The sequence below is a fragment of the Bombus vancouverensis genome, chromosome 10 (genome assembly GCF_051014615.1).
Source record: "Bombus vancouverensis nearcticus chromosome 10, iyBomVanc1_principal, whole genome shotgun sequence".
NCBI lineage: Eukaryota > Metazoa > Arthropoda > Insecta > Hymenoptera > Apidae > Bombus > Bombus vancouverensis.
The window spans coordinates 8,132,082-8,155,913 of record NC_134920.1 but is presented as its reverse complement, the minus strand read 5'-3'; the positions used below and the strand labels follow the sequence as shown (position 1 = coordinate 8,155,913).

The following is a 23,832-nucleotide window of genomic DNA, read 5'->3' as shown; positions in this document are numbered from 1 at the left end:
CCGCATTCTACCTTTTACCGTACCGTAAACGAAATCCTCGTTGGGACTATAAAACACGAGCTATCGTTCCATGTCGTCGAGATAAGTAAAATCACAGTTGGCGAGCTTTCCTTCGACCAAGTTCAAGATCTAGCGATTTTCTTGGTTAAAACAGCCTTCCATTCCGATGTCGTCCACCCAAACTACTATCTCCAATTTGAATATGTACATAGAAGAACGGAACCCCGGTTCCAATCTCGCATCCCGATCTTTTGTGCTTGATCTTGGCAAAACGAGCCGGTGCCTACGAAGCATGTTCTTGGAATTTCACGCGAGTTACCTTCGTCTGCCACGTGATTGGCCGAGAAGTCTCGGAGGTTCATACAGGCGAATACGTTCCGTCGTTAAACTATAGAAAAATATCGAAAGAGGAAAATAGTATAGAAAAGGGAACGTGCCGTCTAATCTTCGTGTATACACTGCTAGAATACAACATGAACTGGCAACCGGCACGTTTCCACTGAATCGCTTCACGAAGAAAAATGTAGCTAGACGTGTGGCCCGACGTCGCTTCAAACGGCTCGCAAGCGTCCGTCAAAAAGGAAGATTCTGTTCCCGTTTCTAGGGACTCAACGAACGTCGCCTCCGAAGACGTTTACAAACAGTGATCTTGGCAAGTTTCCCAAAAAAGATGGAACCACGCCCCGACGACCGCTTGAAGAAAAGTTCAGAAGGTAGATATTATATAGAGGCTGCTGTGGTAAACGTCGTACAATCGCCAACCATGTCTCGTCGGTGAAAAAGAAATGAAAAACCGTACAACGTACACGATACAGATAACTTCGCAAAAATCTCGATGAGACGGAAACAGCAGTCATGTTAGGTTCGCTGTTCGAACCGAAGCAAACGTGGAGTTCAAACGATAAAATTGCTACTACTGGCGGACAACCGCTAGCCGGTTGTTATTATTTTACGATGTAACGATCGATATTTTAACTGGTACCTCGGAAATACTCCTGCGTGTATTCTTATCTTATTTTACGGGTAGGATTCATTATTGTCAGCTGTAAACATCGCAGTCACGTTGTACGGTATATTCTCGACGATTCCCAGTGAGTATTCGTGGATACAGAGAGCGGAGGTGTCCGAGGTTCTCTCGAAAGTCCAGCCAGTGTCGAGCAAAGAAAGAGGCTAACGGAGTAGAGGCTTTCGCCTACTCGACCCAAGAAACCTGTTCGACCGGTCTTTCCTGGCCAACCGCTTCTCTCTTTCTCTTCTTGCCCCTCTCTTTCTCTCTTTACGTCCGATTCACGTAAACCCACACGAACTGAGACGGCTGCAAGAACACAATGTTACGTTCGATGCAACATCGCTTCGAATCCTTTCGTATCTCGGGACCGAAGTCTCTGGAGCACGTTGGTTACCGAACAACGCCATGTATTATATGTAGAGCTTCCAAGCTGACCATAATAAAAACTCTTTACTCTCTCTCTCTCTCTCTCTCTCTCTCTCTCGCTGCTTCGACTCATGATATATTAGAATTATACCGTATTTGGACGATTAGTTACTCATCGCGTTAATTAAAATCTCAATCGACAAAATTGAGCGCCTTTCTCGAGGATGCGTCGTGGAATGTCAATTATCTTAGATCTACCATTATATGCGCCTACTTACGATGCACTAAGGGTCGAGGTACAATTAACAATAGACATTTTGAGAAACTTCCATACAAAAGTCATTAGAAAACCATGAAACAATAATAGAGAATCATCGGTAATTCTGAAAAGGTATATCGCTCGTAGCTTCGCGTAGATGCGAAAGAAATAGCAGTTAACTTAATAACCCCAACACGCACTACATATTTCCCCTGACGCCGTACTGTCTCTCGTAAATAGTTAATGATTCTCAAACTGTCTGATTCCTCGCAAAGAGTGGACCTTACTTCAAGGATCGTTGAACTCTATAGGCAGCCTTGAACTCGTCGACTGGGTTTCCTTGCTGGTACCTTCGCGAAGGTTCCAGGAAGTATAACGATCACTGGTAAAAGTGCGCCCCCTCCTACTACGTCGCTTTGTTCGTTCTTTAGTTTCATCGAGGCCGAAACGAGGGTCCGTTACTCGTTAGGATCAACTTAGGGCAAATATCATCGGTGGGCCGGAGACCTCGATATAATGTCCGTAATAAAAGGAAAGGACCCTGCCATTTCTCTCTGGTCGTTCGCACCGTTCCGTGTCTCGTCTCGGGAATATCAATGACGAGTAAAATAGATTATGGTGCACGTGGCATACGATATAGTGGAATCTAATAAAACAGAGAACTTATTAACCGATCGATAGTTGAAGAACGGTTTAGCCTTCCTGCTTCGATTGGCGACAATTCGTAATTGCTCCCTCGTACATATCTCGGGGATTCGACGAACTGCACAGACCTCGAGCATTTCGACATTTGTCAGTGTCAGTGCATCGTTCATCCGGCTTGGTGCGCTTAAACTTCATCCACCGTCTTACACATCGATATCCCCAACAACCACTTAAATCTTCCAGCCGGTGGATTCGGCGGTTCGAATGGAGTAGGTAATTGACCAGGATTCTCTCATAGATCTCCGTTAGGAGATGGCCCGCATTATGTGTACTACAGACACCGTCGCCTACGTTCAGGTTTGCCCTGTGTCCCTGTGCGTCTCGGTGTGAAAGTGTCCGATCAGTGTGGTAGGCTAGTGGCCTCTGGAGTGCACTAGCGATGGGGTAATTACGAGCAGCACACCGTCTCCACCGTCGACGATGCAGATCTATGATCGCAATGGATGGTTCGATGAGAGCGAGAGAGACACGCGGAACAACAGAGAAGGAAGGAAGGTGGAGTAAAAGGCAAGAGGAAAGAGAAGAGAAGCAAAGCGATGGAAAGGAACATTGGTGGAAGAAGAATGGCTAGGGGGATGGAAATTCACCAGCTTTTGGGCACAAGGGAGACGCAGAAGACTTTATTAACGTCTGAAGAAGGGAGGAGTATCTTTGCAAGTCGAAATTGCGGATCGACATATAGGCGTATACCTCTATACTGCATCCTTCGGCATCTTTCGACTCGTTTCCATTACCTTTATCCCTCGAAAACCCTTCTCGAATCGACGTTTGAAGGATTACGATTGAAGGAACGTTTCTTCGTACGACACGGAGATTACGTAACTTATTAAAATACATATCAGACGCGCGAGGCATTTTTTCTAACGAAAATTCGTGACGATATTTAAGCTCCGACAGTTGTGCATACGAGCATCGACATTTGATGAACCTTGGGAACAACTGATTCGTGATGGAACGCGCGAGCCGTCGGTAATTTTGCTCACGGAACGCACATCCGGTGTAGAAACGCATTCGAGCGGCAAGGGAACGATACGGAAATCCATCTGTATATCGAGAAACAATTTTTATTGCTTCGAAAAACCGTTGAAATTGTAAAACGCTTCAAGTGTAAGAAATTATTGGATGTACGAGCACGTAATTCCAACACGCGAAGCGTAGATTAACGAGAATAATGCGATCTGCTGTATCGAAGAAGAAATGGAAAAACGACGACGAATCAAGGGTAGGAAGACTCGCAAAGAAATTACATCGAACCCGCGCAGAGAGTTTTGCACGAACGAAGAACGAAAAATAAGAAGTATCATCGAATAATGGAACGACGCGATCAATTTTCGTTTCAATTTTCCCGCTGTCTCTCCCGACAGAAATTACAAAGATGTTGCGACGCGCGGAGACTTGCCATGACATCAAATCAACAGCGTGGAAAATTCTAGCTGTAAGTTATGCAATATGCGATACTCGCAAATATTCGCATCGTCAATTGATTGCTTTGTTGTCCTCCGCTTCTAATTGCATAATAAAGTACTCGGATAATTACAAAATTTAATATTCATCGCGATTGATTCGCGGTTGCCAGGATTTTTGCTAATTACGACCATATCTTTTCGGTCATGGAACAAATGCGTGCGATATTATAAATTATGATCTATGCCATGTAATAACAAACGACATTAATTAGCATAATTGCAATCTATAACGAAGGTGAATGAAAACGCAATTGCACGGCGCGCTTGTGTGTACTTACTTTGCGAAAATAGGAATTCTCAAATGTAAATTACACCGTATACGATCGTAAAAATTGCTCCATGCTGTTTCAATTAGCGGAATTGGCGATTGTGCGACGATTGAGGACATTTTGTCTGTTCCATGAAATACAGTATGATTATATTTTATAGTAAACTAAGAAATATAAAGTCACACTCATGGGTAAGAAAATACAAATACAAACTAGAATAACCTGGCGTCGCTCTTCTTTGATCGAATTATTTAAAACAAGAACACGAAATTCACTGCTCTGATTCGCATACGCGAATCGATACGTTTCATGAAAGAAAATAAAAACGTTGGTCGTACCTTTCTATTGTATAAATAGAACGTCGATCAGAAGATAACGATAAAGAAAGTATAAGGAAATTCGTTCAAGTACGTCGAAAGAGCATTGAATCGCGAAACAAGAAAAGGCAATTATGTCCGTTTGAAAAGAAAGATGGTAAGTTCTAAACCGAGTCTCATCGAGGTTTCGTCACAGCGCCAAACGAGGAAGTATCAGAGTGGAAGAAAGAGTCGAGTCACGACTTTCATCGTGGCGTGGCACGGGGAGATCCACCTTGCTCGTCCCAGCAGACATAGAAGCGACAATACTCCGTTGTTCTTCCTACTTCTCCTTTTCTTTCAGCCCTCTTTTCGCTCCACTGGCAGAAACTTTCTGGCTTTTCGGCCGAGAGCTGGCTAACGACGTAACGGCGCTAATTTATCAGATGCAACTAAGGTGATAAGAATCATCGTCTTCGATTCGTGGAATGCGGTTGCTGAACCGAAACCTCGGAATCGATTCTCACCTAATCGCGATAACAAGGCCCGTTGCCTAAGAAAGACAACGAAGCTTTGTACTTGCTAATGAGATCGCTCGTATGTCAATGTCAACTCCAGTACTTACATGTATGGCAATAAAACAATAAAAATATACAGTCTTATTCCGAACACGATATTACGAATCAAATGAAAAATGCACGTGTTTCCATATAGAATGGATCCATTACGTGGAACCGATATTCGTGCGTGAATTCATATTTCCGCGTTTACCCCTCCAATCAAAATAAATAGAAAGGTTCGATCATAGTAAGAGAAACTTCAGTATCAGGCCGTAGAGGCAATCCTTCCCCTGTATGTTAGCTTCTAAATTATGCCAGGCATATTTTGCGATTTCCCGTAGAACGGCAACCGGTTGATCGATTTTCTGTCGGAAAAATGATACTGATATACGAGGTACGGTCGATTCCAATTCCCGTGAAGTCTAGTCTTGAAGAATATAATAGTGTAGCGATCTGTAGGCATGCTGTTGCCTTTATCGGCTACGTATGTAGCACGTAGATGTCCACGTAGCCCGTCCACATCCCGGGTATGTAACTTATATGCGCAACCTTGTCACTAAAAAATATTTGCTTGTGTTTGTCTTTCGAATAACCGCGTGGCTCTTCATATGACTTCTTACAACGGACAAGACACGAGAACGAATTGCTCACGCAAATTCCGCTAACATTCTACGTCGAATTAAACACGATTAGCGGCCATTACTCGGTCGTATTAATTAACAGTCAGTGGCTCCGTGCGGGTGCCCTCGCGTAATTATTTCTTCCTCTTTGTTCCTTTTTGCTTTCTTTCCTACCGGTCGAACTTTTGATTAACTACGATTGCCATACTAGAAATTGAACAATACGTTTCGTTGGTTAATAATGTCAGAAATACGCTCAGTGGTTCGACCTTGCTTATTGCTTCTCCTCCGGTTATAGAATAGATTTCGTGCAACCCGTGGGTATTGCTGACGTGAATAGATTCAATTGAAAACTATGGGCGTAACGCAGAAACTATCGAAGCGAGGACCAGTTCATCAACGAGCGCGAGCCGACGCCGCCGCTTGCCGGAGCTCGAAAGTTTTCCAGGGAACAATAGGCCTCGACCTGGTTCCAAGAAAAATAAATTCCACGATGATAAACGCGCCGAGGGCCTACGGAGTCCCCATGCAGATTTACACAATATAAACGGACGCCGCTCGGAACTAGCATTTTCTAGCATTAGCGGAGAACTCGGATCGAACTCGTGGCTCGATTTTCCTAAGACCAAGAGAGGTTCTGTATACGAATCACGTGAATTCACGGGTAAATCTATCGCTAGCCGCAACAGTTACATGGTTTATACTAACACGCAACACGTGTACATGATACTACGCACGCACGTCTACTTGGGTAAATACCTCTATTCTACACATTTTCGAGAAGTGACGTGCATAAAAGACCCTGTCAAGTCGTGCGTACAATGTTCAGATAACGACACATACCCGCGGTTCGACGTTGATTTTTTTTCGGAACACGACGCACGTTTTTCATGTCTGCATGTGTAAGCCACTTCCTTCTTTGCTCGCAAATTACGGCATTTTTCAAAACGGTAGTAGATGCACACGACACGCGGATTACGTTGATTTAATTGCATTTCAAACAAGCGATGCTATCGCGGAAAATGTGAAGTCAGAACAAGACTCGTTACGAACGAACTCGCGATCAATGGGAAAAACGAGGTACATACACGCTGTAAAAAGAAAGCGCCGATTTCGAATTGCATTTGCAATTCAGATAGCACGGCCGATATTTATCTCGTCCAATATATATTTTCGACACGGACTACCTACAACAAATACCATTAAATACAAACCAACATCGGCTATCGTCTTCAATACACCGTTAACTATATATCTCTTGCCTTTTCACTACTTTTTTAACCATTGTACAACGTTTTATGTACATATGTGTAGCATAATCGTTTGGACCGCGTAAGAAGCGCGAAATCGGATGGAAATTCGATTAAAAATCAATGACGTGTACGCATGAACAAAATCCACTAATGAGATTATCGGATATAGATAATGATCACGCGTATTCGCATGGGTATTGCGACTGAGTCAGCGTTGACTGAGAAGATTTGCTGGGCTTTCATAAAATCAAGACGGTCTATCGCGCGAATCTCTGATCAAAGGAAAACTTGGCAACCTGCCTATGTCGTGTCGTGATTCGCGTCCACGACTGCATTCGCTACGAGAAAAATCGACTCGGCACGATTGCGAAAACCGTACTGCGGTTATAATTGCCTTGATATTCTTTCGTGGAATCTACAATTTGACAGCTAAGACGTGATTAGATCGTTTAGAAAAAAGAGAAACAGCTTATTTAATTACATAGAAAACGTATCGAAAATAAAATACTTGATCTAATCTCATATAAAGGAGGGAAAGGTAAAAGATTTTGACGATTCGTGTTGTCCGCGTTAAAGCATTGTTTTGCAACTAATGAACGACTAAATAAATCGATACTTACGTCGAGCGATCTCTCGAAAATAATTCCTGGAAATAGTAAAACTTGGAAAGGTTTCATCGGTCTAACGAAGAACTTAACAGACAGCTAACGGAGCTGCGTACAATGGTTTCTATTGCGTAACTATTGGGAGGGAAAGTTGCGAGAGACTGCGATCGTTTGGTTCGCGTGCACTTTACGAGGTCCCTTTCCGTGACCATGTGCTCTTTAGGATCGGGTCAATATCCTCCTTTCATCTATTTAGCCACGTACAATTAAGCCCTTCGCGAATGTCCGTCGATTAACAGAGCTCGCGCGTAACGTTTGACGCTGTTAAATTAGCCCGGTGTTCTTTGACCGCCATACTACTACGAACTTAAATCGATTAAGCAGCTAATTTGCTTCCGTTAGTTCTAACCATTTGCCACCCACGAACGGTGTATCGCCGGAGAATCAGAGTCCACTAAGTGTGTTGTACACGAAACTACGTATCAACAGGAATTGAAATTTAACTTCGATCGGTTGAAAAGTAGGTGAATAGTGGAACAGCGCGTTTACTGCATTAAAACAGAGTAAGTACATGGTACAACTATGTATCGATAAGTATAACGTACATTTAAAGGCGTGGTATCCAAGGTTTACATAGTATCACTCACAGCAGAGAAAATAACTTTTGGTTTACTGCGACCTAAGATATTCTTCGTTATATTAGAATATTGTGGTTTTCGTAGCTAAATGCAATATACCGCTCGATAAATCTGCAACAATGAACAAGTTTTTTTCGCATGAATCATCGTTCCACCGAGTGACGGTCTCCGTTCGTTCCAATCAAACGATATCTACGTTGAAATCGTCAACCGTAAACGTTAACCCAGCAACGGTAATAGCGCCACCGTATACAGAACTAATGCGTATCACCCTGAATCTCGATTTTCATTAATTATGCGTAACTGTACACAGTCCAACACGGCACTACGTATTTTCGTGGCAGCTTAACGGCCTGACCGCTTTAGAAAACGCTCAACCACGTATCACACTGTATGAAATACGCTGCACAGGCCCGCACACGATCACCTCGCTATGCATATGCGTGCATAGGTACGTGGAAACTCGTGTACGTGTTTATATGCGTCCCTTGTATGCATCACTTGAACAGCGCACTCATACAAACTATATAAATGCCTTTATTATGACGCTACCGTACACAACCATCGCTCGAATAATGTATTTTAATATGACGTGTATTTAGACACGCGTGTGCAATCGTGCACAACCCTGTTAACGTCCTGCGATCGAAGACAAGTTTATTGCGCCAAAATATCGCGAAAACTTAATTAATCCGACTGAATCTGCCAACAGATCGAAGAACTTCAACCGATTAGCCAACTAAATAATTCAGTAACTAACTCCGTTTTGACAAAGATACTCCGAAAGCTATTTTCTCCATTCCCTCTAAATTATCCAGAAGCTAACAACCTCCAACCACGGCCGACTGCACGTACTTACGGACGGCGTTATAATACATAAGAAAAAAAATGCCATAATCCACGCGTTTTAATTACGCACGGTACCTGCGCGCCCTACCGAAGGTTGCAGGAAAGAAAGGGCGATCGTAGCTTGGCTGAGCGTAATTTGAGGAGTTTAGACAGCGAAGGAGGGCCGAAAATAGGTACCGAAACCTGTTTCAAGGAGAACCTGTTGGTCGTCATAGGCGTATATATAGTTCTCTACTCGCACCTACGTCGAGCGAACGTGTGTTGGACATCACGCACGTCCGTACACAGAAACAAGGAACGCACCTGCCACGTAACTTTTCTTCACGGGGCGTTTCACCTTCTTTCCGCCGCATCTAAATGACTTTCGGTCTGTATGACTTTGACCGTTGGATCTTTATGGCTGCTTTGACCCTTCGACGTAGGTCGTCTGTAACATAGCAGTCCCTTTGGCCCGTGAGTCCTTTGTTTAATTTGGTCGAGGGAGAACGATTCGACGAAGGAGAGAACCGTGTCAACGACCGTTAGAGTAGGTCGTACTTGTGACGAAACGTTACGTGCCTTTACGCAAGCCATAGTTAATCCACGTACCGTTCCATCGCTTGGTGGTTATGCAAATAAATACACCGTAATAATGGAAGAATCTATGGGTATTATTATGGATATGAAATCGACGAAACGAGTTGTTTAATTTCAGTCGGAAGATATGTAAATGTTCGTAAGTAACGATAACTTTGTTAAGAAACGAGGCTTTTCGGTTAAGTTTCGGGAATATCGACGATCGAGATTATGATAAGTAGGGTCGCTAAATGAGCTAAGCATTTAATGACTTACCGTGTTACGAATGTAATACGTAAGTCAGGATTCCGCAAACGTGTCTATAAGATGAATCATTTTACCGCGAAGTAGACGAATCATCGGTAAGCTCGTTACGTACTTCCTTTGCTATTTACTATTCATATTGACACTAATTACGAAATTCTACGGCGAAGCGTCTGTCTATCATTTTACTTATTGATTTATTTTAATTTTGTCATTCGCTCAATCACTCGTGGATTAATGATAAAAAATGACGCTTTCATAAGTAAAAGTGTTTGTTTCGTAGAAACCTGCCATAAAGATTAAGAAATAAACGTAATATCATTGCTAAAATTTGTCTACTGTGTATCGTTTTGTATTCCATTTGTAAATGAAAGAATATAAACGAGTGAAATATCTGTAGAAACTAAAAAATCAAATAACATTGAACGTCTATGTAGCAGAAACTGTATATGTCATAAGCATAAAAGAATGTGTGGTACGTAGAGTCTCTCTAGTTTCATCAGGAGCGTAGCATAATTAGGTCGTCAATTTGTTCTACTCTCAACGACACCCTACATTCTTCTGAAATAAATTTCGCTATGTAATGGGATAGTTATATGTACGGTATCAATTAAATTGATAAATTCTTTGATATCAGAAAGCAAACTATACGTTACACTAGTGAATCATTTTTTCAGCTGCCCCGGAAAAGTTATCAGCTTATCAATAATAATCATACTTTTAAAATGTTAGATAAGGTTGTTTTCGAATTTATTAGTGCGATAATACATTCATGACCTTACTTTTGAACTACTGCAACTTCCACTAAAAATATATAGATACCAATTTTACTCGAACACTAATTCTTAAAAAACTCTACTTTTATTTACTACTTGCTGTATTTGTAATAACACATCGTAACGTTTCTATCTCTTGTTCAATTTGTAGGCCGATTGCCTAGATAAAATCTTCTTTGACTCGGTAATTTTCGTCGAAATTATCCGGAGGATTGATGGGGTCTCTGACCGACTGTAGGTCGTGCATTAACTATGTCTACTATTGGTATGCGTGGGCTACGAAACTGGATTATCTAGAACCTGAAACGACCTGTATATATATGTATAGTCCGTGTATTCGCATTGAATGTGTGGCAGTATCGTGTTCGGCGTAAAAGACAAATGCTCCGGACCTTATCCTTGGACCGATGACTCGTACTCATCGATCAACGTTGACTCACCGAATCTTTAGAATCGAGATGCATTCTTCTGGCGAGAGGATGTGGTCGTGTTGCAGATGAATCGCGATAAAAAAAACGTAGAAGGAATATTTTGCATCCTGGCATTTGCGACTTTCAGAATTTCGGATTACCAGATACTTAGCTACGATACGAGATTTCTTAAAGATCGGCGTTTTATGCAAAAAATGTCTAACTCGAATATGAAAAGCTGATATCGGAAAATAAAGGAAACAAGATCGATTGTATGTATGAGCTGAGATTCAACGAGATATGAATCTCATACGAGCAGCGTTGTAGGAGCGGGAAACTATCTTTAGCATTTTCAATTACATCATTTGCATCGACCTTTCTTTACAGCTCAAGGTAAGCACGAGTTAAGTTCGCGTCGCATAGAGGGAAAGGCATTTCGTGTAAATGTAACCTTAAACTTTCCGTGTATACGAGGCGTATCCCTCGACGCGTTCCACGATGCCATGCACGTGGCCAAGATTGTAATTCTCCGACGATAATTTTCACCTTGACTTTCCACGCGTCAGGTAGTTAATTTTCGATCGGTTTTTGTTCCACGAGGGCTGTCGCGAGGAAGCTCTTTGTCAGGCAAGCACGTCTCTGTCGTTGTCGTGGTGACCGGATGTATTAAACAAATACTTCGTCTTCATCACACGAAACTTTCGTCTCGTGTTTTCTGCTCTTACCGGTAATAAAGTTTATAGAGAGTAATTATGATATAACAGTGTATTAATTAGTACACGAGTTTCTCCACCTCATCCACTTTTCTCTCCTTTTATTAACTTTATCAACTATCTGATTTAATCTAGAGCTTCAAAACGGCGAACCTACGCGAAATTTCAGAGAAAGAGAGAAGAAAGAAAAAGTAATGCCGGAATAAAGATATTACTCAATGAAAAATTGTTCATAATTGCTAAGTACGTTGTCATAACCGTGCCGATATCCTTGAATTCTGTATATAAGCAAGAACTATCGCAAGAACTCAATCGGCAATAAACGATAGTTCTATTCGAGTCGTTATGTTACTATGTACAACAAAAGCTGGTGTTGTGCTTGATACCGGGCGTTATTCATAACCCTAGATCGATAAATACCAGACTCTCGCTGCGTTTTATACCTACTTCCAGGGAAAGTATCTGTTTCGTTTTACTTTATACTGACATCGAGAAAAATAATATAACCGCGGGAAAAGCGGACGAGGGTGGTCTATTTTGCATGGTAATCGAATTCAAACAAGATACCATCCGACCACTACAAAATTTATAAACCATCAAGGGAAAATGTCCTAACCCTGAACGTCGCAGCGTCCTAACCAGGATAACAAGCTTCTTCGTAGTAACAAAAGTTTCCATTGAAAAGTTTACATCGAAATTCCCTCTGCGAATTTAGCCCGTTCTACGATACGTATCGAAAGTCGAAACCGCATAACCGGTTTCCAGAGTTTCGAGATCATTGGACGTTATAATGATTTAGAGCATGGTAAACTCGTTGTGATTACGTCACGTATATTTAATGAGGACAATAAAAAATTTCAACCATGATGATTGCAAAGCGAATATTTTATACGCAGTTATCGTGTATCGATCGCAGTTGAATGAGCACGAACGGATGGAAAAGTAAATAGCAACGAACGTCAAGGTTACGAAAACTGAAAAGGAACGTCGAAGCGCTTTGTAAACCACAGCAGATACATAATAGTAATTCTAGAAAATACAGAAAATATCTACGTTACAGACCACTAGTTACAACACCGTACCATAATTCCTGATTATACGGATACGAAAACATCAGTTCTATAAGTAATAATAAAAACATTCAAACAGGTAAAATAACAAAATTGATATTATTATCATAAGAAGATTACGGATGTGTAAAGTGGCGTATCATCAATGATAAATCTTCCATTATCGCGCTAGAATAATTCACACGGAACATTCTCCCCGTTCAGATAAGTGCTCAATAATTTCTTCGAATCTCCAATTTCCCAATCTCTTCCCTCTATTTCCAAAGAGTACAATCGTTCCGTATCTATTTTAGAAAATAATCCCGAGATAAGTTATCAGCTATGAAAGTGTCGAAGTTACAAGAAAGATGACTATGTTGCCCGTTTTCCAACCTTTCAAGGAGAACGTTTGAAGGAGAATCCCGATAACTTTCGACTTTCTAAGCTACGTATTTCAATAACCCGATACCGACTTCATTCACGCTTATTTTACTATTGATACGGCCGTGATCTCGGTGACCATCGGTTGACCTTAACAATGATCGTACAAATTATCGTGCCGGTCAACTAGGCCGAGCAAAGGAGCCAACGAACGTTTAGACGTTGCTTTTGCAACTTTCTCAGCAATAATTCACCATTACAGACCAGTTATAATTCGTTTAATCACATCAGTACGGCGATGCGATGAAACCAAATGTCAGTCTGGCACCAGTCTGTCTTGGTGACTAATCCGACCATGATTTCAACAAGGAACGGTTTCGCTCGTGATCAATAGAGGTATCGTTAACGTTACACAACATTCACCAATTGATCCATCATAATATTTCGTCGTAGGCTATACGACCTTTCTGTGAAGTAGTTTGAAACTCGATCGATTTTGTTTACTTCTTACCGTAATAACGACGTAAAATTACTGCGTAAAAATCGTACGATTTCGTACATTTTGTAGTACGCTCCACGTGAACACGATACTTTCTACAAGAATTATCCCCGCCTTTCGCACGCCATTTTAACACGAGATTTCAAACCGTTCGATAGATCGATTGAAAGGAATGGCGGCGAGAATCGTGCGCTGTCGTCGCAGAAAAAACCGTTACACATACGTCACTATGATATTGTTCCGATAGTCGCGACGTGCAATTACAATCTCACGAAATTACGTAAAACCGAAGAGATACAGAAAGAAAGTACAGATATTGTCGCACCTTTAACAGCCGTAGAACACAACAGGCTGATGAGGCAGACCCAGACGATCGTCATCTTGAAGTGGCTCGTCAATTCCATGCACATCACAAAAAAAAGCACTGTCTAACTTCCTTTGAGAAAACGAACTGTCGGTGATTTAAACGGCGCGTTCCAACCGGACGGTGCACAAAACTCAGCGACGAAACTGGCGCGAGCGCGGTCAGTGTGAATCACGAGGATAAAACGAGGCAAGAACGAGAGACGTGCGACGTCAATTCGAATGTAAGTGTCCGACTCGACGTGAGTGCCAACCAGATAGCTCGGCGCGCGAAGACCGTCTGCCGCGCGCTTTGCTTTCGGCCCACTTCGTGAGACATCGGCAGAAGCCGAGATCGCCCGAACGCCTCGATCCCCCGATAGCGCCGTTTGATATCGTCCACGGTGTACCTACTTTCGTACTTTCGTGCCTAACCTACGTACACACGCACTTTACCGTATACCTGTTATTATGTGTTTATTTCGTATACACGTCCGCATCCACGATTTTCTACTTGGAGAATGGCTTTAGAAGAAGACCATGCACCGAACGTACGTTGCCCTCTCTTTCGTTTCCCAGCTTTTCAACGATTTCGATCTCGACGTTCACGCACCTAATTTAGCAACGAGTTTTGTCATTTCGGTGTAATCAGTGAATCTTTAACGTAAGTCCGTACCCATTTTTGATGACAGTCTTTTGTTAACGAAATCTTTGTTGGTTGTAATTGTTTTATAATCGGTCTTGGTTAAGGCAAATTCGTTTGTTTGTCAGGTGTATACAATATGTCTATGACTGTTATACGATTATAGGTTATATAATTTCTGTAATTTCTAAGAAAACCTTTCTCTAAGTTGAAAGATGGATAGAAATAAATGAATATGAGGTAATATTGTATAGAGTATACAATTATAACCAAGGATGCAATATTTTCGTGCCATGCTAATCGATTGTATTGTGGTTCATTATTTTATGCGAGTTTCCACATTTAATTTCTATAAATCTTTTGTCTTTAGTCTTCCATTCTTCTCTTACTGTTTAAATACAAGAAAAAGAATGTTATGAAACATCTCGCGCCATGTTTTTTCTGTAGCTTCATGACAGGTATGGGCAGAGACATCGATATATAGTATTTACTTTTGAAAGGAGAGAATAAATATTTAAATATTCAAACAGTAAGTATAAGTAAGTCTTTTGTAAGTAGACAGATATATATCTACTATGGCATGCTTAGGGTTATTCATAATATTCATGATAGTGTCACTCTTTCATTGACCTTTTTCATTTATTGCGCATTAGCACTTCTTATGTACAGTTAGAGGTTAGGCAGAAAAATTGAACGTGCGTTTCTTTCCATACTGCATACGCGAGCGGATTAATTTAATCATCTAATTCCTTTAGATCGTACGATAGGTTTTGTGAAAGTTTCACAACAAACTAGGTTCGGTACGCTAAATTGTAAAATTATGCTATATGTTCGTATTCAAAATTGTAAAAAGGAAATTGGAACTGTATCTATTCGCAGTTATTAATAAATTTTTACTTTGGTAAAAGCTTCATGTTCAAGAATTATTAGCCATGGTTAAAATAAAAACTTAAGACCTCGTTTCACGGTCTAGAGGTTACACGTCGAGGAAGAAATTATTAGTTAAGACACGAAGAAAAGAAGTTAAAGATATGTCGGAACAGGCACGGCCTCGTATATACGCAGTGTAATATTAGTTTAGAGAACATAGTTTTCTAATTACCGACATCTTTTTCGATAAAAACTTTACGCTTATAAAACATCAAATTATGAAGTATACGAAACGAATACTTTACAAATGTGTTTATAACCCACAAGAATATGTAGCAGGCGTCATGAAGAAATTATCGCGGCGTAAAAGAAAAGAAAAGAAAATTAAAACCTGTGTCAAGATAGGAAGGGTCGTACACAGGTACATAGAACGATATTGTGAAACGAGCGACACGGTTAGAGCAGATGTAGCCACGAAGCGTGCATGCAAGTGTATCGTCATGTGCATTATGACAGTGTTTTCCTATCGATGTTTACTCGACGATAACGTTGCTGGGTCTTACAAATGCGATTCTATATGATGGTGTACGTGACCGATATGTCGAAGGCGTGCCGTCTGGGACCACAGAAGCTGCAACAGCATATACCAAGGAGACGCACTAAGAACCGTAGTTCCGGAATTTATCAGGTAAGATAGTACCCACTTCCAGCGTGCTCGATACATGTTATGTGGATGAAAATACAGGCCCTAGGGAATGTACGCGTATACTCTTAACTGGTGCACTTAAAAGTTTTACGTTCTTTTTACAATGAGTTTTAGCACGAAATGTAAATTCATTTCCTTTCCCTTAAAGTCCAACTTGAGAGAGATAGCAATTTAAAGTTCCGCAGCACGTACACAGGAACATCAAGAAATTTTTCGTCGAAATCTCATTTTGAATTTCATTACTTTTATCCGTTTTGAAATGTACATAATTCCTTCGGAGAAATTGTTACGATCAACGTTTTGTCATTAAAAGACCAATAACAATTGATGGTAGTTCGGCCAGGTGAACTGGCAAACCGTTACAGACCGTTATACAAACTTTTTACGTTTGTTTCTCTTTAGGAACGTAGAATTAGGTTTATCGTACAGTTGAGTTATAACGAACGGTGATCATGCTAACGTTAACGTTATCGTTAAAGTAGTTATGGATAGCAAGATCTTTAAAGTAAAGTTCTAGTTTGCGGTCAAGCAATCTCCATACCAGACCACCGTTTCTGTATCACGATAGAGGGACACTTCTATGGATTCAGCTAATCGAGTTGGCAACTATTGTGTAGGCACACACGTACACATAATCATGTTACCGGCAGGCAGTCGAACCCGTTGCCGTCGTCCAAAACGACCATACGAGTACTAACATGTAATAACACTTTTATTGCATGCACATGCTATAATATAAGTACAGTGTACCTGAGAGCCACGTACATATGATAAACACACTGCATTGATTATTTAACTAATAAACAGAGAAATTTTTGTCCTTGTGATAAAATTTAATTTCGAAAGAAAGCACCTGATATTAGTAACATTCTTATTTATTACAATGTGTGTATGTTAAAGTTGAATCGTGAAATAAATGTTGATGCAAAAGACGCCTAACTAGACAGAATTATACCGGTACACTGATGTCCTTCGTGATGAATACGGTGAACCAAAATCTGGACTCACTAATTTTCTCTTTGATTAATCACCGGTAACTACCGCCGCTGAAATATGGGCTAAGAAACGAGCATGGACTCTCGTGTAGCTATGATATCTATCGACTACTCAAATATGTATCAAAGGGGTTTACATCACCGCTTGTTCACGCAAAAATAACCGACGCCACTAATTTTTCGATGATATATCGTTCAATGTTCTTTCTATTACTACTGAACTCGTCATTACCGTAATCAACGTCACTCATTTAATCAACTGGAATTTGTATGGCCTAGCTATTACTTTGATTGACAGTGGAATCCTTCCAATTTAAAGCAAACAATCGTAGACCCATATCTATGATATTATATATATTATATATGATGCTTGCTTTTGATATAAATACATTATACATAATTACAATACGTTTATGATAATATAATGGACATGTTATACCATATCTATGTACATTAATTTCTCGTTAATTACACCGTGATTAGAAGACCGTGATTAGAATTAATTGCGATCTTAATGGCTGCATTATAAAATGTAAACTGCGTGGGATAAAACGCGTGAAATAAATTAACGCCGGTTGGCCGATCGAATTTGGTTGTAGCGTCCGTAACTTTTTTTAACTGTGCATATTTTTCACGATGCGCGTGTATCGACTTCAGTTACATGGACCATCGTGAAGTTACTCTCACGATGGAAACCGTAAAAGCTTAAAAATTATGTGTTGTGGAGCGCTGACAATTTTATTAGCGCATTTTAAAAGCTGCGTACACACTCGCGTATCTATCTATATATACAATGTATACACTTTGCCACCTATATATCGGCCTTAAAAAGTTATTGAGGTGAGGATTACGGGTATAAAAAAGTTTACGATAAATACTTTATTCTTTGATGAAGACTTTTTTCATACAAGCATACACAGTTTACAAAATACTTGATCTTCCACCAACGAAGTTAGATTTTTATAGGACGTGTAAGCTCTTCCGAAAAACGTCTTATGTCCTTTAAATTAGTTTAGCGAACATCGAAGAGCATAAAGCCACGGCTCTTAACATGTAACAGGTACGTTACCCGAGAAGTTAATTCTAATGCGAATATGTACACGGCGATGCTATTAAGAATATTAGCATTTATCATCATGGTAGGAACATTACGCAAAAATAGGTTAACTGTTTCCAGGTTGTTCTGGTTGTTCTGTAACTGGATTATTGTTGTGCTCTTTACACGCTAGACAATTTCGGAATCATAGTTAGTACCGTTTCCGCGGCTTTGTTCGCTTAGAGAAATTAATCAGAATTGTTAGAACTCTAAAATTAGTATCGTGAAAAGTTATTTGTCTCTGCTTTGAAATATCATTAACAGGATTCGTAAAAAATGTGTTAGAATTAAAAAACAATTTACTAAGTTTCCTCTTAAGCCTTTCGCACGCGCAAAAATAATGGAGATACAATTACACCGTGTAAAAATCCGTATAGAAAAAAGTTAGTAGATGCAGGTTTTAACACGTATCGGTTACACCAGTAACGGGCAAATAATGGCGAAACGTGGATCGATAAAAATCGGGCTATTTCGTCGTCAAATGCCCGGGTATCGCTGGCTTAAACTCGAACTACAACACTTCTGTCATGATTTAATTTAAACCAAATTAAATATCGGATATACATGAATTACAAACGTACAATTAATGTGCATTCGTTTCAAATGTTCGTTCGGACGTTTTAATCTCGTTTCCATGTTCATTTAATTCTCTGTTCACTGAATTTATACCTTAGTAATGACAATGTTTTTGAAGTTCCAGCTACGAGACGGACATACAGATCACTGATTGATGTATATAGCAAGACAGATCATTCGTCATTAATAATGTCTCTGTTTCAAGCATTGACTATCATCCGGCTACCAATAAACATTGGTTCCATCTTGTTTAAACAACATCAAATTATTACGTCTTACGAGGAAGGCTAATAATTTCCGTTTTGCAATCATATGGACATTCTAGGTATACATGAAGAGGCATTTAATATTGCTACAAATATTTCCCTAGTGTATACATAAATCGTGGATTGCTGCCCTCTGAGTTAGTAACGCCGGATGTAGATATTAAAATATCCCGCATACCTATCGTGCAGATATATATAATATATTACTTCGAACTCAGGGTCGCAGTTTCCTACGAATTGAACGTCCTGGTATTCGTCGGGAAATTGGATATACATACATACATAAAAGGAAAGAAAGCAACATAATTCAAGAACTTCGACTCCGTGACCACCGCGTTGTAATGTTTTTTTTCATTTGCAACTAGACTAGATTTTTCTTCTCTACATATCTTTCTTTCTTTTTTTTCATCGGAGTTCAAGCAGTTGGGTTTTACAGATTTTACGTAAAATCGTTCGTTCTGGCCTATCGGAATTGGAAAGCATAATTAGATTGCATGTACGTACTAAATTAAACCTATAAATCATAGAAGGATCGATCCACCCACTCGCGTATAATCTCCAGTGATTAAGAACCAGCTATACGTAGCTATTACTAGGGGATTCTCGCGTTCGCTCTGCATAATTTTGAGCTGTTTATTGTCTTTAAACCAACGTAACGATCAAATAAACCATGACAAATCTTTCGACATTATGTTCGACGATGTTTCCGACTTCACGATACTAGTATAGAGAATTTAACAGGAATTTATTTAATCAATATAAAATTCAATAAATCGTAATTCGCGAAACGACAGGCAGGATACGTTAAGAAAATACGAGCGAATGAAATTACATCGGGACAGCAGGACATGTTTTATCTGGTGACGAATGCGTTTATCCCTTGGAGCTCACAAACCCGTTAATTATTTCTAACAAGTTAGCCAGTCGCATAGTTGATTGACGCAACCACAGACACTGAATTAGAGTTCTCGGTGTACGTTGACCACCGTGCGGAAATTGAATTTCGATGACAAGCGCAAAATATTAATGGGCAATGCGCGGCTGTGTCGTTACGTAATATCTGACTACTTCGACGTGGTTCCCTGTAGTGCTAGAAATTGGGCGCAATTGTGGAATAATTGTGCATAATGACGTCGCGAAAATATTAACGATTCAGTGGATACGGCCGCGCGCTTGCACGTCGTCGAAGCACGTGAAACTGGTTGGTGGAGCGAAATCCATGAATGTCAGCAACAGGATGTGCGTTTTGCAAATCATAGATCGCGAACACTTATGTATGATAGAATTGAGCTGGTAATCAACGATTGTTAATGTTCAGTTGGACAACTGGTCTGATTAAGTACCTACCCTTCGTTTAGTATTGTAGCATAGTAAAAGTAATGTAAATTACTTTATATTTTAAACCGCTTGGTTATGTCACTCATTGCGAATGAAAGTTTTTACATTTGATACTGGAATGGTATTTCTGAACGAGTGTCTATCAATCGAATCTCAATTTGTTGAAATCGAGCTGCGAGACGTACAAAAACGTAGGAATGTCCGCGAACTTTACGCGACAAAAGGGAACATTAACTGCGGAACATTAACTGCACTCACTTTAAAAGGATACTAGTCCAGAGTCGAACGATCGATCCACTCCTGTATCGCATGGGCATAATCGCATTTGCATGCTGTACTTTGATACAGCGCGCCCGTAAAATCCTCTTTCGAATGTTCAATGAATAGTGCTATTACACCGCGCGCCGCGATCTCATTCCTCAAATGCGTACAAAATTGTTAGTTTTCGCTTGTATGGATAAATTTCGAGGACGTTGTCGAAATTCCAAATTGCAATTCGCGACACGCATTCTCGGTTGCCAAAATCGATCGTGAAATTTACGTAACCGATAAATTCTGCTTTTTTTTTTTCTTCCTCTCTTGAATTTCCGTAGTTCGTTGAAAGTTCCGTTTACAGGGGCAATCAACGAAAAAGGAGCGAACAGAGAGGTCGAGAAGCACGTACCGCGGATAAGTTTGTAACAACTTCGGGATCAAGCTCATGTCGGATAATATGACGAATGTTGCGGTTAAAACTCGAGATCGTGCATCAAGGGGATTACGCGTCGAAGAATGTCAGAAGGTTACACCGACTGTTTCGTTGCGAATCGAAGTTCCATCGGAGGGTGGGATTCAATTTCACGGCAAGTGAGGGAATTTACTTGAAACGGTCGCACGAACTCGTAGGAAACGGGCTCGTCTCTAAAAAGAAAATTCACTCGTTCTAATTCCGAGAAAAAGATTAGCGAGCACCGAGTAATCAGATTACCTTAGTTTAAAACCGTGACTTCCATTTGTTCCTTCTCTTGCTGTCTCTGCTAATGACTAGGATGTAGCAATTGCTAACCGGCGTGTCGGATAGCAATCGTTTTCTTTAAAGTTAATACGGTTCGTGTGGAAATTCGTCTGTATCATCCGAGCGATATATCTCGCCGTTAAGCTTCTAAATGGTAAAACTCTCCCGTTGAGTTTCCGAATTGAAATAATTTTGGAATATTACTAACTGCGAAGTGGATTATGAGCGGAAATGGAAGCAGTTAATGAGATTCCAAATCTCGTTGAAAATCGGTTACATTGATTGATTCGATATTGGCCGTGGTGTAAACGATAATAATAATTTTTAACATTAAATTTCATGGGTCTTTTTAACTTTGCGCGAGAGAATATTAAATATTTATCGAATAAACTAGCCATGATCTATAAACCACGCCAGTATCAACACCCATCCGTATAATTTTGATCGATTATCTGACCGAGTAGTGACGGATACTGGCCACGTAACAATGTAAATCGATAAACGTAAGCTGGAACCTAACAAATACACGCTAATAATTCTTAAGCGATAATGAGTTAGCTAGAAAAAATACTAGATAAATAACTGTGCAAACTATCGTTTCCACAAGCAACATATTATCTTTCCCATGGCATGTTGTTACATGAAATGTGACTTTCTATCCACTCAACGATATACGATGTATAATTCATACAATGTGATCTTATAAGGAAGCCGATAATTGGATATATGAAGGCCCTATTGAATCCCATGTGCTGTGCGTCTGGCTTCGATTTTCAATATTTGGTTTTGACAGGAACTTGCCTCCCACGACACAATACTTCACGTATATACGCATAATACGATCGATTGGGATTAAATCAAATTCGTGCATTTCGCGCATATATGTTATTTTCCTCCCTCAATTCCAACGCCTTCAGCCTTACGAAGCTTTCTTAATTAAGCGATCCTCTCTTTATTTCGACGAATATTGTGTTGCGTTTGCTTAAATCGGACAGACGCGAGCGATCAAATATGAGAAATCCATTTAATTTACACAAGAGAAAATATTCACGATAATTTACACAAGGGGAAAAATTGCTACAACAATTGATAAGCTACAATCCGCGAGACACGGATCGGTATCTCCGTTATTTTTTTTTAATATACCAGCCACGTTGCAAGGTTTAAATGTATCGGAACAAAAACTGGGAAGCATGGGTTGGTAAAATCGATCGAAACCATGTCGAGATAACGCACCGGCGAAACCACGAAAATTATATCCGACCGCTGTGGTTTTCTTTGAACTGCGAAAATGAAGCGTTAATATACGGAAAAATTCAACGGGAAGTGCTGGTCAAGTCGGAAAAGGGAAAGAAAGAGAAAAAAAAGAGGAACAGCAGCACAGAAGGCACGCTAGCTTTTCCTTATGGCCTAATTATGCGAAACTGTTAACTAATTCAGCTTAACCACGAGAAGAACCGCGGTACAACATAAATTACGAGGCCGCGGTCAAATTATTAAAAAATCTTTCTTAATTCCACGCGGAGAAAATTATTTGAAGTCCTGGTTGAAAGTAACATAACAACCTCTAATGGTTAATTTACGGTTCTCAGGTCGTGATATTTAATCCAAGTCGCTTCGTTTACATCAGAAATTTCATTGGCATAAACCGTTATTATTTTTCGTTTCGTTTTCATTCCTCCCTTGCAATGTTAGTCAATTAAACTGATAAATAGATTGGTTGTTGACTTTAAAAATTAGTAGAGGTAGCAGCTTTATAAAAGAGACACCGTTGATCATTAGTCGTGGTGGAGGGTCGTGATATTTCCTTCGTTTTCATCGGCCCGTGAACAACTAATAAGCGGCTTCGGACGAATCGAGTCCGAGTTCTATCAATATAGCACAACCTCAGGTGCATTATTACTTTTCGAAGCGCCATTGAATAAATCCGTGGCCTACTTTTATTGTCCGTCTGGTACTGCCGTGATTTCCACAAATCGAGTAAGCAGCAGATAACAGTACAATGTAAAAATCGATCCTTCGTTCGAATGCTGATTGGAAATTATTTATACGGTTGTGATTTCGATTCAGCCGCTTAGATGCGGCCGATAAATTTATTGAAGTCGTGGATATCGATCGGAAATGTAGTTTCTTACAATAATAATTAAAAATGTTTGGATCAAATAATGATATCCATAGGTCTTTGTCGTTACTTTGTCGTTTGTATTTTCTGTAAAAATTAAACGTATTGAAAAGAAGTAATAGTATTGAGTAACGTATAGAAACGTAATTTTTTCCAACATGATCCTCCTTTGCCGACATTATTTCACACTGAAAATACAATCAACATGCTGTACGTCTAAAATCTAATATTATTTTTATTTCATGAAATGAAACTTCCTTTGTTCTGGATAGTACAATATTATTCGTATGCTGATTCGTTTACTTTGGTGTACGATTCATATTTCGAGAGTAAAGATGTGCT

The 23,832-nt window shown here is 40.1% G+C and overlaps 1 protein-coding gene across 3 annotated transcripts in view; it reads right to left on the bottom strand.

The window, feature by feature from the left end:
* The window catches only part of Fas3 (fasciclin 3), a 343,542-nt gene extending 329,348 nt beyond the window's left edge, over positions 1–14,194 (bottom strand). For 2 of the 3 annotated variants that reach the window (XM_033334474.2, XM_033334477.2), the window contains exon 1: positions 13,868–14,194. In XM_033334474.2, the coding sequence (XP_033190365.2) occupies positions 13,868–13,952 (85 nt within the window). In that variant the 5' untranslated portion in view covers positions 13,953–14,194. The remainder of the gene's footprint in view (positions 1–13,867) is intronic. The other variant, XM_076622464.1, reaches the window with a different exon arrangement.
* Between the last annotated feature and the right edge of the window lie 9,638 nt (positions 14,195–23,832).